Raw genomic sequence first — 14,877 nt, forward strand, 5'->3', positions numbered from 1 at the left:
ACTCTCAGATTTGTACGCAGCAATAATCTGGCAGTGGACTGTGCAATGTAACTAACCATGGGATGACAGACATCTAGTTTGCATGACTTGACAGATCTCACTATATCGTTCAAAGTGATATCTTTACTCTCATCCTAACAGTTATAGGGTTGTGTGCATCGATAGTTTAACCCTTTCGGACCCAGGTCATTTTTGGAGCTTTCCTATATTTTCAGCTAGTGATTTATTGCTCAAAAACTATTTACCCGATTGATATAGTTAAGGCCTTGTATTTCAGAAGAGAGATATGGTTATTTTTTGGTGTATGTTACATTGCAGTGTTGCCAGCGGAAGGGAAATGTAGGAGTGAAAATTCACCAAAAAATCCCTAACCGAATTTCAAGATGTTTTTGTAGCTGGCACCACTATTGCCACATGCGTTCAAGTCACTTAAATAATCTTTGGTGTATTAACAAGGTACAGTGAAACTCTGAAGTTGCTGGCTACAATACAAAGAGAGAAAGAAAAAAAATCTGTCATACACGTGAAATTTTGGCACTTTTTACGCCTCAGAAGCAAAAATCAACAGATGTGCCGAGGCTACAGCTTCCCTAATTATCCTATTAAAACTTTTTATGATGCGTTCTGTAGACCAAAGAGGAAGCTTTCAGATAGTGGTACGTTTGTTCCAGTGTAGCCAGCAAGAGGGAAATAATAGAGGGGAAAACATGGAAATTTTACTAATTTTTCACCTAAAATCGGGAAATATTTTTTTGGCTCGAAACACTACCACCGGACAGACGCAAACTATCTGAAAAGAAACCTTGGTACCCCACTAATATATCCTTCAACTATCATGGCGATATCTCATTGTACCTCAGAAATTCACCATTTTCTTACCATTTACAGAACATGGTTTATTATAAACCTCAACTGTACTTCCTCTAACTATCCTACTGAAACATTTTATGGTGCGTTGTGTAGGTTAAGGACGAGGCTTTCAGATAGTGGTACGTTTGTTGGAATGTAGCCAACAACAGAAATAAAAAGACAAAAAAGAATTTTTCCAAAATTTTCCCCTAAAATCGGGAATTAACATTTTCTGTAGCTGGCAATACTGCTACCAGGCAGATGCAAACTATCTTAAAATAAACATTGGTACACCATAAATATATCCTACAAATATCATGGCGATATTTTTAAACAAAGCATCTAATTGCAAAAAAAAAAAAAAATAGATTACGGTAAACAGAGAAGTATGGAAAAATTACAAAAATCAAGGGTTAGTACCTAAACACAAATTTTTCGTGCGCCCCCAAATTACCCCGTTGTAACGGTCTGTACTCGTTTTTGTTCAGTAAGGACCAATGTTCTACTGTCGTAAGTTGACTTGCGTTCGGACGTATAGGTACGGATTTATAAACGAAAATTTCGAATTTTTTGCCCAAATTTAGGGAAATTTTAATTTCCCTAGTTGGCAACATTGCGTGTGGGCCAGTCCAATTGATGTCGACAATTAGGTATCCATCCGAGGTATCTCCGTGACAAATCTTAAGGAGATCTCTTTACAACGAAAGAAGCTACATGAAAGAAAAAAAGAAAAATGGAAATTCGAAAATTCTCGAATTTTTTACTTTGGGCTGAAATTTGAGAAGAAAATTCGATACCCAGAAAAAAAGAAATTAAATATAAAACTATGGTTCAACCATATTTAGCCAAAAAAAAAATTCGATATCTTAATAGTGTCCACATAGGAGCGGATTAAAAAAGTGAAACCTGTGTGTGCCACTTTGGCCACCTGGGTCCGAAAAGGTTAAGGAAAACTGCTGAACCCTGGACTGGCAGCATTCATGCCTGATGTGAATGTCGACTGCCAGTGGCCCAGAACCACAAGTGCACCAGTCTACAACGAGCGTGTGAACACTGTTGCTGGCATTCTGAATGTCAGAGTAGTGTTTTCGACAGCGTTGCCAATGTGTGCGTAATTACACAAAATATGTGCAATTTTGCCCTGTGTGTGCATTTTGTTTGTAATGCCAGTCTGTGTGCATTTTGTGTGCACTTCGGTCAATTCAGAATTTTTACCATTGATGATTTTTGCGAAGTTCCTTTCATTCAAATATTCATTATATTTATTTTTTTTCTGAAAATTGTTTTTCAAAAACTACGAGTGCCAACGCATGACTCCAGGGCGGCGCAATAAAACCTATCTTGTTTTCTTGGTATTTCGCTTCTCGTTTTTCAGAAGCGGGTGTCACGACCGTTAGCCCACATCCCTAAGCAAAGCCGCTTTGTTCAAGCCAAGCAATATGAATGAATGTTGACCCTTGATGTTGACCAAAACATTGAGTGCAGGGGGTAAGATTTTTTTTTTTTTTTTTTTTGTATTCTCACCACTAATCAGGAAAATGCCATTTTGCAAACAGCTGAACGACAGAGTGAACGAGAGGGACAAAAATAGAAAAAAAGAGAGAGAAGTTAAATCAAAGATTCAACACTCTTTCTCTGTCAATGAGCGGGAAGAATGTGACGGTTTTGCTATAATAATAATAATAATAATAATAATAATAATAATAATAATAATAATAATAATCATCATCATACATGGTGACCCAAAACTAGATAGGATACAGTAAGAACAAGTAATAAAGAAACTAAGTCTACCTGATGGATAACAATAGGAATGATATAAAAAGAAATGAGTAGATCAATACGGGGCTGTATACCTACTTTTGGACCGCCCTGTATAATAGTAAATCCAACGCTGAATCTTTCAACAATGGCTGGTTGATGTACGTATAGGTATGTACATCATCAGACATAATATGCATATACATAGGTAGTTATATATTGTACAATTTTGTGTGCAGCCTCTTCCAGTTTGTGTGTAAAATTGTGCAATTTGGACGGAATGTATGTGTAATTTCGCATACCCTGTCTGACAACACTGGTTTTCGAACAAACTTCGCTTCAGTCTGTACTATAGTGGTTACAGGATATGTGTAACATGTAGTTATGATTAGTTCAATTTGCCAGTGTATTGTCGAACATCATAACGGCTAAACGGTAGACATAATGTTGTGGGATGCCATTGGGTCAAGTGCAGTGCATTGAGGGTAACCTTACTATGGGTGCTTTACTATAGAAATTATCGATTTCAGTCTCATACTCTTTGAGACAACTCCGGATGCTATATTTCACCAGGAAGTGCCTGGTCATTATGTGTCACTAAATGTGCAATCTTTCATTGAGGAACGATTAATATCGCTGCTCTTCTTAGCATGCGCTTTCGACAGTCATGTCAATTTGAAATGTGGGTGACACATTGTCACGTTCTCCAACAGATAATGTCGACGTATTGTACAAGCAGACTGACAGGTAATTCCTCGCCAACACATCCAGCGTCAGCTTTATTTGATACCACAACGTATAACACTGTTTATAGCACGTGGAATCTTCATGCCATACTGATATATTAGAGTTGTTGTACAATTCTGAAATTGTAATTATTGTTGCAAAGTCCAAGTCAAGTATTGAACCTGGTTTGTGAGTTTCATTACTCACTACGTTTTCTTTCTTTCTTTTTTTCTTTTTCTTTTTTTTTTTGTGTGTGTGTTTCAGTTTTAATAAACAGCAATATACAAATTCATAATATCGATCAGATAACGAATCTATTTTATTAATTTTATACCATTTACACGTCTCTTGGTGTGACACTTTTCGATAACAGTAGTGTATGATTTTAAAATATCATTCAGATTAGGAATGAAATAGTATTTTTAAAAGACAATAAATTCAATTTCCTTTTTTAAAATGGACTTTTTTTTTATGAAAATGGCTTTCATAAGATTATATTGTTATCTTATTATGAAGCGTGCACAGAAATGATCCTATACGGTAATAATTTAAACATCATAAACTTTCAAAATATTTTTGAGAAATATCAAAATTCAATATGATTGGTTTTATTGCATCATATGGAGGAAATATAACAGAGAACTCTCTCTGTTACAGAATCAGACTGTTCGCTGCAAGATGATGTGCGGAGTAGCAGTGCTTTAAGTCCCCGGGATTCAACTTCATGGCTTAACATAGGTGACGTACAAGTTAGTGTGGGAGATACATTATTTCTTGAAGATGAGCCTAACGTCGGCAGATTCAAGTGCATCAATTGTTCTAAATCTTATACATGGAAAAAGACACTTATGAGACATTTACGATATGAATGCAGTAAAGTTGCACAATTTCAGTGCTTATTTTGTCCGTACAAAGCCAAACAGAAGTCTAATGTCACAACCCATATGCAGAGAATTCATTCCGAGAGAAAAATGCACCCTTATCAGAAATAAATTGTGATATCTGAACTTCCTTGTTTTTTCTTTTTAAAAAAAAAAAAAATCTTAGAGCAGTCATTTTTAACTGAATGATCTGTGACGTTATAGTTCACTGCTCCAATTCTTATTAAGCCGCACGGAGAGAACAAAGAGTAGACAGGAAACCTGTCGTTGATAAAAGCAGTGGTAGAAAGCAAGCAAAAACATCAATAATTTTGATATAAACTTCTTATGGATCCATGACTAGTTGTAAGTGTGCTTCTACGTCATATATTGCCAGTTGAAAATGACTGCCGTACAAGAGTCTCTGTAGAGTAAATTTTAAAAATCTTGGTCAGTTTAATTTTATTTAAACTCATAGGAGGGCACAATAGTTTCATTTTCACTTGCTTAAATCTTCAGTAACATAACGTGTTAAATCCATTAATGGGAGAGAACGAAGTGATTCGAAATTAGCAGAAAGAAATTTTGTTCGTTTTACTCAAAAGAAGCCAATTTTTATGTATGTTAACATCACATTACCTGTCTTTCTGTTTCATGTAGGTTTTCGTGTTACTTCCTTATTTTCTCGCCTTATTATATTCTTTCTTAAGCATCTCTTATAGCATAATTCATAAGAATTATTACAAATTAAAAATTACGTCAACCTTCGTTTCTTTTCTTTTTCATTTTTTGAACTTACTCCAGTTTGGCGTTTATGTACTTAAATTATCATTCCCTGATTTACTGTCTGCATCATAGTGAGCCGTAAGTTCGTTGTTTATTGTGAAACGTTGGTACCATAATTAAAACACCTTAATCTCCATAAAAGCTCAAAAAGCCTGATAACTTATACAGCAAACTAAAACACTTTGTGTTGGTTGGTTCTCTACCAACATTTCACAACAGAGACAATCCCACATTGATAGTATTCGGTGTATTATCAGATCCAAAAAAAAAAAAAAAATCCACATCGTTAATAACCTCGAACTATCGAAGAGAATGCATCAGGAGTGAAAGAAATCATAATCTGAAAATTCGAGATCTGTAGAACTCTCTTCCTACTAAACAAAGACATATATTTGTGTACCATAATAATAAACCTGCAGTAGTGATTCCGCGTTAAGAACGTGGTGTGGAGTCAAGCGCGCCGATTTCTCTGTAAATTTGGGGGGCCCACTCAGACGCAGAAGGTATATATATGTGAGGATAAGACAAATTGCATTTAAATTATGCCAAATATTATATATTCATAAATACACTAGGGGGGGCACATGAGCTTTGGGGGCCCACGCCCCCAGGCCCCCAGGATCGGCGCCCTTGTGTGGAGTATGTCCTCAAAACACTGGACCATCTAATGTCATTATCTTTGTTTGAAACCTATCCATTTGGATGATGGTAGTTCCTCTTTTCCTAATTGCAATCACTGATGATCACCGAATATCGTAGAAAGATGTCCTTTTCATAACTTGAGACGAGAATTCCTTAGCAGTTCTTCACACGGCTTGTTGCACTGTTAGCAAATAAGTATCTAGTCGAGGCCGTCTAAAAAGTAAAATAAAAACGAAGGCGATAACACATGGTGCTTTGGGATAACCCCATCTGAATTGCCAAACGACGTGTACACTCATGTCCAAAATGATTGTCGCATATCTTAACTGTCTTCTTGTAAGAACATAATTTGATAATGAATTTGCAAAGTACTTTTAATACTAATACTATGTGCATAATTGGGAAATATATATTTGTGGTAAATATCACAGGAAAAGGATTATAAATACAAAAATTGGAATGACTAAAACAAAATGTTGCTAAATGGACAAGAAAGTTTTATTTTCGTTTCATTGTTCTCATTTACTGCTCTTTTGACATGAAATTTGCCACATGCATGTCTTTGCCGATTATACACATACTAACATTACAAGAAAAAACAGGCGAATTCCTTATCAAATTATATTTCTTGAGCAACATATTTACAGAGATGCGACAATAATTTTGGACAGGAGTGTATATATTCATTAGTCGGTGTTTACAGTCTACCCCATGAAGTCCTTGTTCATTACATCTGGTCTCCTGACTTGAGGTTTGTCTTGGACACTTTCAGCTAGTCTCAATCGCGTAAACCACTTTTGAGATGTCCAAATATCCAGTCTCCCGTTCCGCTGCACACATTTCTTTGCAGCTTCCGTGGCTTGCATCCTTTGTTCCAATAATGTCTGTACAGTACACGAATAGCCTTTTGGTGTTCGACAGTGCCAGTTTAACTTTGATGTGAAAACAGGTGCTGTTACGCTGTCTACATGATTACTGGGATGCATTCCACATAATACTAACTCATGATTACACCATGGTCTGCATTCCAGAAACAATGCGATACATTCGGTTGGATTGAAAAACAAACTAATCACAACAGTGACAAACTAATCACAACTTTTCTACATATTAAATAAAATTAGATTTTAAAAACATGAATTTATTGACTTTGTAAATATTTTTTGTGATGAATAAAGATTAATCTTTATATTCCTAGTCCTCTTCGCTGTTTTAAATGCCATCATTTCGGGCACACCAGCACGTCTGTAATGCGACTGTTGCTCTTCGTGCGAATTGTGGCTGGGGTAGTCATCATGGTGTGGAACCCTATACAGCGACCAAGCCCTTTTGTGTCAACTGCAAGGGCGAGCATTCTGCTTGGTCTCGGGAGGGACTGTCCAGCCTTTCAACGTAACAAACATATCCGAGAGCTAATGGTCGTAGAGATCTCTGCTACCGATGCTAAGCATCGCTTAAAAGAAAGCGTCCCTTCCTCGCTATTTGTACTCTTTGCTACTGTTGCAGTTACCTCTTGTAAATCTGGGATAAATCAGTAGGGATGCACACGAGTCGAGACACACTTTGTAAAATTCGAGACGAGTGGAGACAAATGTATTTCTCGACTCGAAAATTCGAGTCGAGACAGCTCGTAAAAATCTGGACTCGACTCGAATGTCTCAAAAATCTTTCTATAATTTTTAATATTATTTTGAAGAAAGTACTCATTCAGAAACACTCGGCACGAGAATTTCGGAAACTACTGGACTTGTCAGGTGTTCGAGAAGTGCTGTGATGATTGTTTTCAACAAGTGGCGAAACCAAGGGGAAACGACTCCAAACGGCGAGGTGTTGGGGCTCCCCCACCTCATTACATATGTCGGACGTTGTAGGCTGAGCAGACTGATAAAACAGGATAGGCAGGGAACTGCGTCGGAACTAACATCAGAGTTTAATGCTGGGCCAAGTACAAGTGTATCTGAACTAGTGTTCCGGAAAAAGTAAAACTAATAAAATTTCCGGAAATTTTGAACCTGTTGGTAAAAAAACGTTTTTTTATTCCTTTCCGGAAAAATTGAAAACGTTGAAGAAAATTTAAAAAATGTTTGTATTAGGTTAATTTAACTAGTAATGTTATCCTTTTTTTCAAACCCGTGAAAAATATAAGTTCAAAAATTTCAATAATGTGAATATTAAAATATAGCACTCGAAAATAAAACTATTCCAGTTATTATCTGTATTAAAATACTAGATGTACGCGTATATGTTTGTCCCCACAGAAAAGTTTATATGTTTGTCTTCAGTCCTTTCACCAATGAGATATTGAACCAACCCACAAGTGCTAGAAACGTGCCGTTTTTATTGGTCGACTCCAAATTCTGTGTAAATTGTCCAGTTCTAATGAATATTTAAAAAAACAGGGCCATTAGTTCTTTATTAAATTTGTAGGGGTACATTGGAAGTACTGAAAATTTTTAAGAGTAAAGCTTCATACCCTACGAGTTATATATTCCAACATCACATAGTTGTATATCTCTCAGGTGTTTATTTCATGACCAAATGATAAGAAAACGAAGGATAACCATTTCTCCAGTCTAAGATGAATCTTCATTGTTTGGAGAGTTTTTTTTTAAATGAACTTCGTATATAACTGACATAATTAATTGTGTGTGTAAATTATTTACTTATTACATAATGCATGCAAAAAGAAAGAAAACATTGGTCATATATGAATTAGAAATTCCAACCACAAGTCGGCTCAAATCTTGCAAACGGTGCGAGATATTGAAAAAAAAAATCCCCTTTATGATACTACTTGCTGATTTTTGTGAAGGCGTTCTTCACTTGTATCTGTAAAGGAACATGTACAGATATGAGGAATGACAAGGAGATTCATGCTCATATGTGAATGATGCGCTGTGTAGAGAGCGAAGGTTCAGCTAGTTGAAAATTAATAGTTTGCACTCATTTCTGTTATGTGCTTTATTCGTGGATGTGCATTAATTACAGAAGTTAGAGTTACAGTTACATGCATTAATTACAGTTACATACCAACATGAAGTGAAGTGCAATAAATAGGTCTCTTTAATAAAACTGAGTTCTCAATATGCTCTTTGGACTGGTGAAGTTTTGTTAATTTTAACCAAATTACTTCTTAAGAGAAAGAGCAGTAGGGAAAATTTACCAATACTCATGCACTAAAACATATAATTACTATTAGTTAATATTTTAATATATATACTTATCCTGTATGTAATCCTGTACAAAATCCTGTATGTAAACATATACATGTTTTCTAATGTGACAGATTATCTATTACAATCAAAATGAAAGTGACTATGTTTCTAACTTAATAACTCGTGAATCATCAGATTGATCTCGATAAAATTTTCAACATAGATGAGGTTCGGGATTGTTTTTATCGTTTTACTTTGAAGATGCAACTTGAGGTAAGGGGAGAGGAGAAAATGACATATTAGTGTCGAATCCACAATTTTCGGGGTCACTGAAATGAACAATGACACTTCCGGTGCCATTTAAATCAAAATTCAGCTCCGCAACTTGGCGGAAGAGAGAATATAACTCTCTCTCTCTCTCTCTCTCTCTCTCTCTCTCTCTCTTTCTCTATAGATATACATATATACATGATCGAAAATGGCAGTCGAATCCATACTTTTCGGGGTCCCTGAGATGAACAGAAGATGCCGTTTAAATCCACAATTTCAGTCCCATTAATACTCCTACGAGGGGACGGGAACAGGTAAAGGTAATTGAAAATTACCGACATTAGTGTCGAATTAATAGTTTTGGGGATTGATAAGTTCATTGGTGACAGTTTTGGTGCCCTTTATCTCCAAAATAAAACGTACTATCCCCGTGCAAGCTATTCGGCTAGTCTGTAATAATAACGAACTGAAGTTTCACATATTCAACCCTTTAATATACATTTCTCTCTGCTCAAATTTACTCACTTGTGCGGTATATGTGTGTATGTGTAAATAAGATCATATCTCTTTTTGAGTTATTCGAAAAACATACAAATGATTAAGAGGGAGGATTTTACCAGAAATCCGAAAACTGAAAAAGTAAAATTAAAACCTGTTGCTTTAAGTATCTTTCCTGTTAGCAAAATACATTGTATAATGTTGCAAACATATTACAGCAAGTAAGATTACTAGCATCAGACGAAGAAGTAGTTTTTAAATTATATTTTCCGGTTTTTGCTAATATTTCCGAACAAATTATTTTTTATTAATGGCTTCAAAATTTTTGGAAATTTTACCAATCTCGATAAAATTTTCAACATAGATGAGGTTCGGGATGGTTTTTATTATTTCATTTTGAAGGTGCAACTTGAGAGAAGGGAAAAGGGGGAAATGACAGATATTAGTGTCGAATCAATGGTTTTCGGGGTCGCTGAGATAAACAGTGACACTTCCGGCCGTTTAAATCCAAATTCAGTCCCATTAGTACTCTAAGGGGAAATGGTGACATGTAAAGATAATTGAAAATTACGGATATTAATGTAGAATTCATAGTTTTGGGGCTCCATAAGTTCATTGGTGACAGTTTTAGTGCCCTTTGTGTCCATAATGAAAGTATTCTCCCCGTGCGAAAAACGGGTATTCTGCTAGTCTGTAATAATAACGAACGGAAGTTTCACACACTGAACCTTTAATATATTTCTCGCTGCTCAAATTTACTCACTTGTGCAGTATATGTGTGTATATGTAAATAAGATCCTCTCTCTTTTTGAGTTATTCGAAAAATATACAAAGAATAAAGGGGAATTTTACCAGAAATCAGAAAACTAAACAGTAGAATTAAATCTTGTTGCTTTAAGTATTTTTCTGTTAGCGAAGTACATTGTATATAGAGTAGGACGTCGATAATTCGAACGTCAACAATCCGAACACGGTCCCTAGAAGCTTTTTACATTTTGTCTTAATATGACGTTAACGATAAACAAACAATAGTGTGTCCGTCGACGTTGTGTGAAGTCAGTGTTTCTACAAAAGTTCATTCATATATAATTGTTTGTCATTAGGCCTATAAGTTTTAAGTGTGACTTACAAGATCAGTGTAATTTAGTGTACGAGCAAGTTCTTCAGAAACATTAAATATAAGTAGCCTTTCGTACGGTATTGTAATTACTGTATGTACTGAATAACCACTGTATCGATAGAAGAACATACCGTACAGTATATGTAAGCCTAAATGGCATTTTCTTGGTCATTTTTGAAAATCCGAACTACCTGTGGTCCCAATTAGTTTGGATTTTCGACTTCCTACTGTACATGCTGCAGACATGTTACAGGAAGTAAGATGACTAGCATCAGGCCAAGAAATAGTTTTTAAATTATGTTTTCCTGTTTTTGCCAATATTTCCAGACAAATTATTTTTTAAATGGATTCAACATTTCCTGAAATTTTACATAGAACAAGGAAAACATCTCTATAAAATACATGTTTGATTTAACGTATTAACTAAAATGATTCTGGCCCTGTTATTTTAACACTTCCCTACCATCAAGGGTGAACTTCATAAGATTGTTCGAGATAATGCGTCTATACTAATTAAGCTAACTAGAACTTTATTTTAGTTTCTTTTGTAGCCATAACTCCGTTCTATCATGGTGCTAACATTGAAGTGATTGGATGAGTTGTGCACAAAATTTCCCTATTCTAATACAAAAAACATAAGTACTCAATTCTTAACTCTAAACTAACATAAGTACTCAATTCTTAACTCTAAACTAGTAAATATAAAGTAATTTTCATTTTGAAAGCATAATATAATAACATATTCGAAAATTTCAATTTTACCCAAATTTTCCGGTTTTTTTCAAGTTAGGGAAAACCGTAAAAAACTAGTTTTTTACCCAAAATGTCCGGCCTTCTCAGGCCTTCACAACACTAGTCTGAATACATAGTGCACCGAACACTTCTAACAATATGCCTCCGCAACCGACGACTCATTCATGTACGAATGTTAACACCACGATATCGGCAAGTACGACTGAAATGAATACGTGACTATCGCCACTGGACCTTGACGCAGTGGCAGAGCGTTGCATTGTCGGATGAATCCCGATAACTTCTTCATCATGACGATGAGAGGGTGCGAATCCGTCGTATTCCAAGGGAACCGCTCCTGGACTGCGGGACGGAAAAGAGCTGGCTGCGGCTTGATTATTATATGGGTAAGATTCACGTGAGCCTCCATGTGTCTAGTGGAGCTCGAGCAAGGCACCATGACGGCCAAGGCGTATCACACATTGCTTGCAGACTACGCACACCCCTTCATGACGACCATGTTTCCCAACGGTAATAGCATTTTTCGACAAGATAATGCACCATGTCACAAGGGCAGGAGTGTAATGGGGTGGTTCGAGCAGCGCAGAAGCGAGCTCCAAGTGATGCCCTGGCCCCCCAACTCGCCGGATCTAAACCCAATCGAACACATCTGGGATGTGATTGAATGTAACGTCAGGGGCGCATCACCCCCCCTCCCCGGAATTTACGGGAATTAGGTGACCTGTGTGTGCATATGTGGTGTCAACTCTCTCCAGCGACCTACCAAGGATCATTGCGTGCATAACAAGACGTGTCGCTGTTGTTATCCGTGCCAAAGGTCGACATACTGACAATTAGGTAGGTAGTCATAATGGTCTGGCTGATGTGTGCATATATTTTAACTCGTATATTTTGTCTCGACTCGAATTTCGAGACGTCGAGTCGAGACAACATTTTCTCGAGACGAGTCGAGGCAGGCTTAAATCTCGACTCGACTCGACTTGACTTGTGCGCATCCCTACAAATCAGATGTCCGACGCTTCCACCCAAACTGATCTTGTTCCCGACAAAAGTCCAGGAATTCAGACCCCAGTTGCATCGATTAGCGAACCACTTGAAACCCCACGTGTTTCTGTTAGGGTTGGTCTTTGACAAATTCCAGCTCTTCATCGCTCACTTTATATTGTTAGCCTAAAATTTAGCCAGTATAGCTATACGCCAACTCAACGGTTCTTTTCCCGAAAAGAACAAAATCTCCACCTGTTCGAAGCCAACCTCCCTTCAGTTAGCCCACGTGGAAAGGTTTGCTCAAGCGTTGAGTTCTGCCCTGTTATTGCTTTTTTCTGCTATTGTTATTGTTACATATTTTCTCTATTGTTACTATTATTACTATTTATTTTTATTGATATAATTTTATATATTTTTATTATCATATATTTTTTTATTTCATATCTCAGATTTTTATTTTATTTTTTATTATCATTTTTTTTATCTCTTAGATTTTTATTTCTCTTTTACAGTAGTTTTTTGGTTATATTTTGATATGTTGATTTTAAATTATATTTACGGCAATCCGTGTTTGGGCAGTCACGTTGATCGTGAGGGGAACAAAATACCTCGGTGCTCACATTCCCATTAAACCTCATTCAGTCAATCGAGAAAATCAAACCTTTTTTTAAATCACCCTTGAAACTTTATTTTTGGGTAGGAAAAAAATGAAGAAAAACCTAAATAATCGTATACCATTTTGTTTAAAAAGAACAAATAAAGAAGTTGAGGAGGAGCACTTCGGGTTCAGAAGAGGTAAGGGCACAAGAGATGCAATTGGATTATTATGGGCGATCGGTGAAAGATTTATAGAAAAAGAGAAAGAGGTGTATGTTATATTCATTGATCTAGAAAAGGCTTTTGACCGCGTTGATTGGGAATTTTTGTTGGGAGTTCTAACGAAGATAGGGTTGGAGTGGAAAGATAGAAGACTTATAAGAAACTTCTACATGAACCAACAAGTAAGTGTTAGGATAGGGGAAGAACTGACGGAAGAGAGTGCAATTGGAAGGGGAGTTCGACAAGGATGCTGCCTCTCACCAACACTATTTAATGTCTATCTAGAAGAGGTAGTGAAAAAGAGTTTACATGATGATGATGGCATTTCGGTAGGAGGTAGAATGATTAGATGCATAAGATTTGCAGATGATATGGCGCTTGTTGCAGAATCTGAAAAGAAAATAAATAAAATGTTAGGAAAAATGAGAAAGGGCTTTGAAGAATATGGGATGAAAATAAATGTTAGAAAGACAAAAGCCATGGCGATTGGAACGAAGGGGTCTGTGTCAAATATAAAAGTAGGAGGGGAGAAAATAGAACAAGTGAATAGTTTTCGATATCTGGGTAGTATTCTTAGTAATAACATGAAGTGCGAACGTGAAATAAAAGCAAGGATAGGAATGGCGAAAGAAGCCTTTAGGAGGAAGAAAAGTGTTTTGTGGGACCTTGAACAAAGAGTTGAGAAAAAGACTCATAAAATGCTTCCTGTGGAGTGTTGTACTGTATGGGGCGGAAACGTGGACATTACGTAAAGGTGATGAAAATCGACTGGAAGCCTTCGAAATGTGGGTGTGGAGAAGAATGGAAAGAACTAGTTGGGTCGAGCGCAGAAAGAATGAGAGAGTGTTAGAAATGGTGGGTGAAAAAAGAACACTTTTAGATATTATTAGGAAGAGGAAGAGAAACTGGTTGGGACATTGCCTAAGAAAAGATTGTATCATGAGGGACGTCCTAGAGGGTATGGTGGCGGGAAAGAGAGGGAGGGGGCGAAGGAGACTACAATTAATGGATGATATAAAAACAGAAAGATCATACGCGAAGACGAAGAAGTTAGCGGAGGACCGTGGAGCATGGAAGCTTCTCAGCTGCGGCAAGTGACCTGCCAATAAAGGCAGAATACCTATGATGATGATGATTTTGTTTAAAATTTGCTCCCGATACGTGAACGGCGAGGCCTCAAAGAGCGAGCTGCACTAACGGAAAGACAAAGATATTAAAATTTGTTTTCGGTATGTAGTGACCATAAAACATGTAAGTCCATCGAAGTTTCCAATTCTATTATTTCTTTCTTCTTCACGATTACAAGATTATTTCGAATTATGAGAAAGTAAGTTGTGCAGTTCAATTTAGCATGATCGCGTTGTAAAATGTACTCTTCTATATGCTTGCTACATTGACTTGATCCCTAGTCTTCCGTTGCAAGCGCTGCTATCGGCTGAAGGAATTCCACTCGCTTTCTTTCGCTTAGTAACAGCTGAACCCTTATTGGCTCAACGCTTGGGTCTGTGAGGGTGTGAGCGTTAGTTCACATTTTTGCCACGGCTCAAGACATTTTGGCAGCACAATAATATACTCTTCTTGTAATATACTCTTGTAATATACTCTTCTTTAACGAACACTGTATTTAACTTCCCAATTGTTGAATAGCACT

General features: G+C 36.6%; 1 protein-coding gene across 12 annotated transcripts in view; it reads left to right on the forward strand.

Annotated features, from left to right (window-relative positions):
• LOC145674949 (uncharacterized) overlaps positions 1-14,877 on the forward strand; it is a 768,948-nt gene that overhangs the window by 442,730 nt on the left and 311,341 nt on the right. Inside the window, exon 5 of one of the 12 annotated variants that reach the window (XM_081745225.1) lies at positions 3,994-4,074. The exons of 10 other annotated variants lie outside the window; for them this stretch is intronic. In XM_081745225.1, coding sequence (XP_081601351.1) covers positions 3,994-4,074 — 81 coding nt within the window. Of the gene's footprint in view, positions 1-3,993; positions 4,075-14,877 lie in introns of those variants that run through there. One more of the 12 variants, XM_081745237.1, reaches the window with a different exon arrangement.

The sequence above is a fragment of the Thermobia domestica genome, chromosome 18, assembly GCF_964235325.1.
Source record: "Thermobia domestica chromosome 18, izTheDome1.hap1.1, whole genome shotgun sequence".
Taxonomy (NCBI): domain Eukaryota; kingdom Metazoa; phylum Arthropoda; class Insecta; order Zygentoma; family Lepismatidae; genus Thermobia; species Thermobia domestica.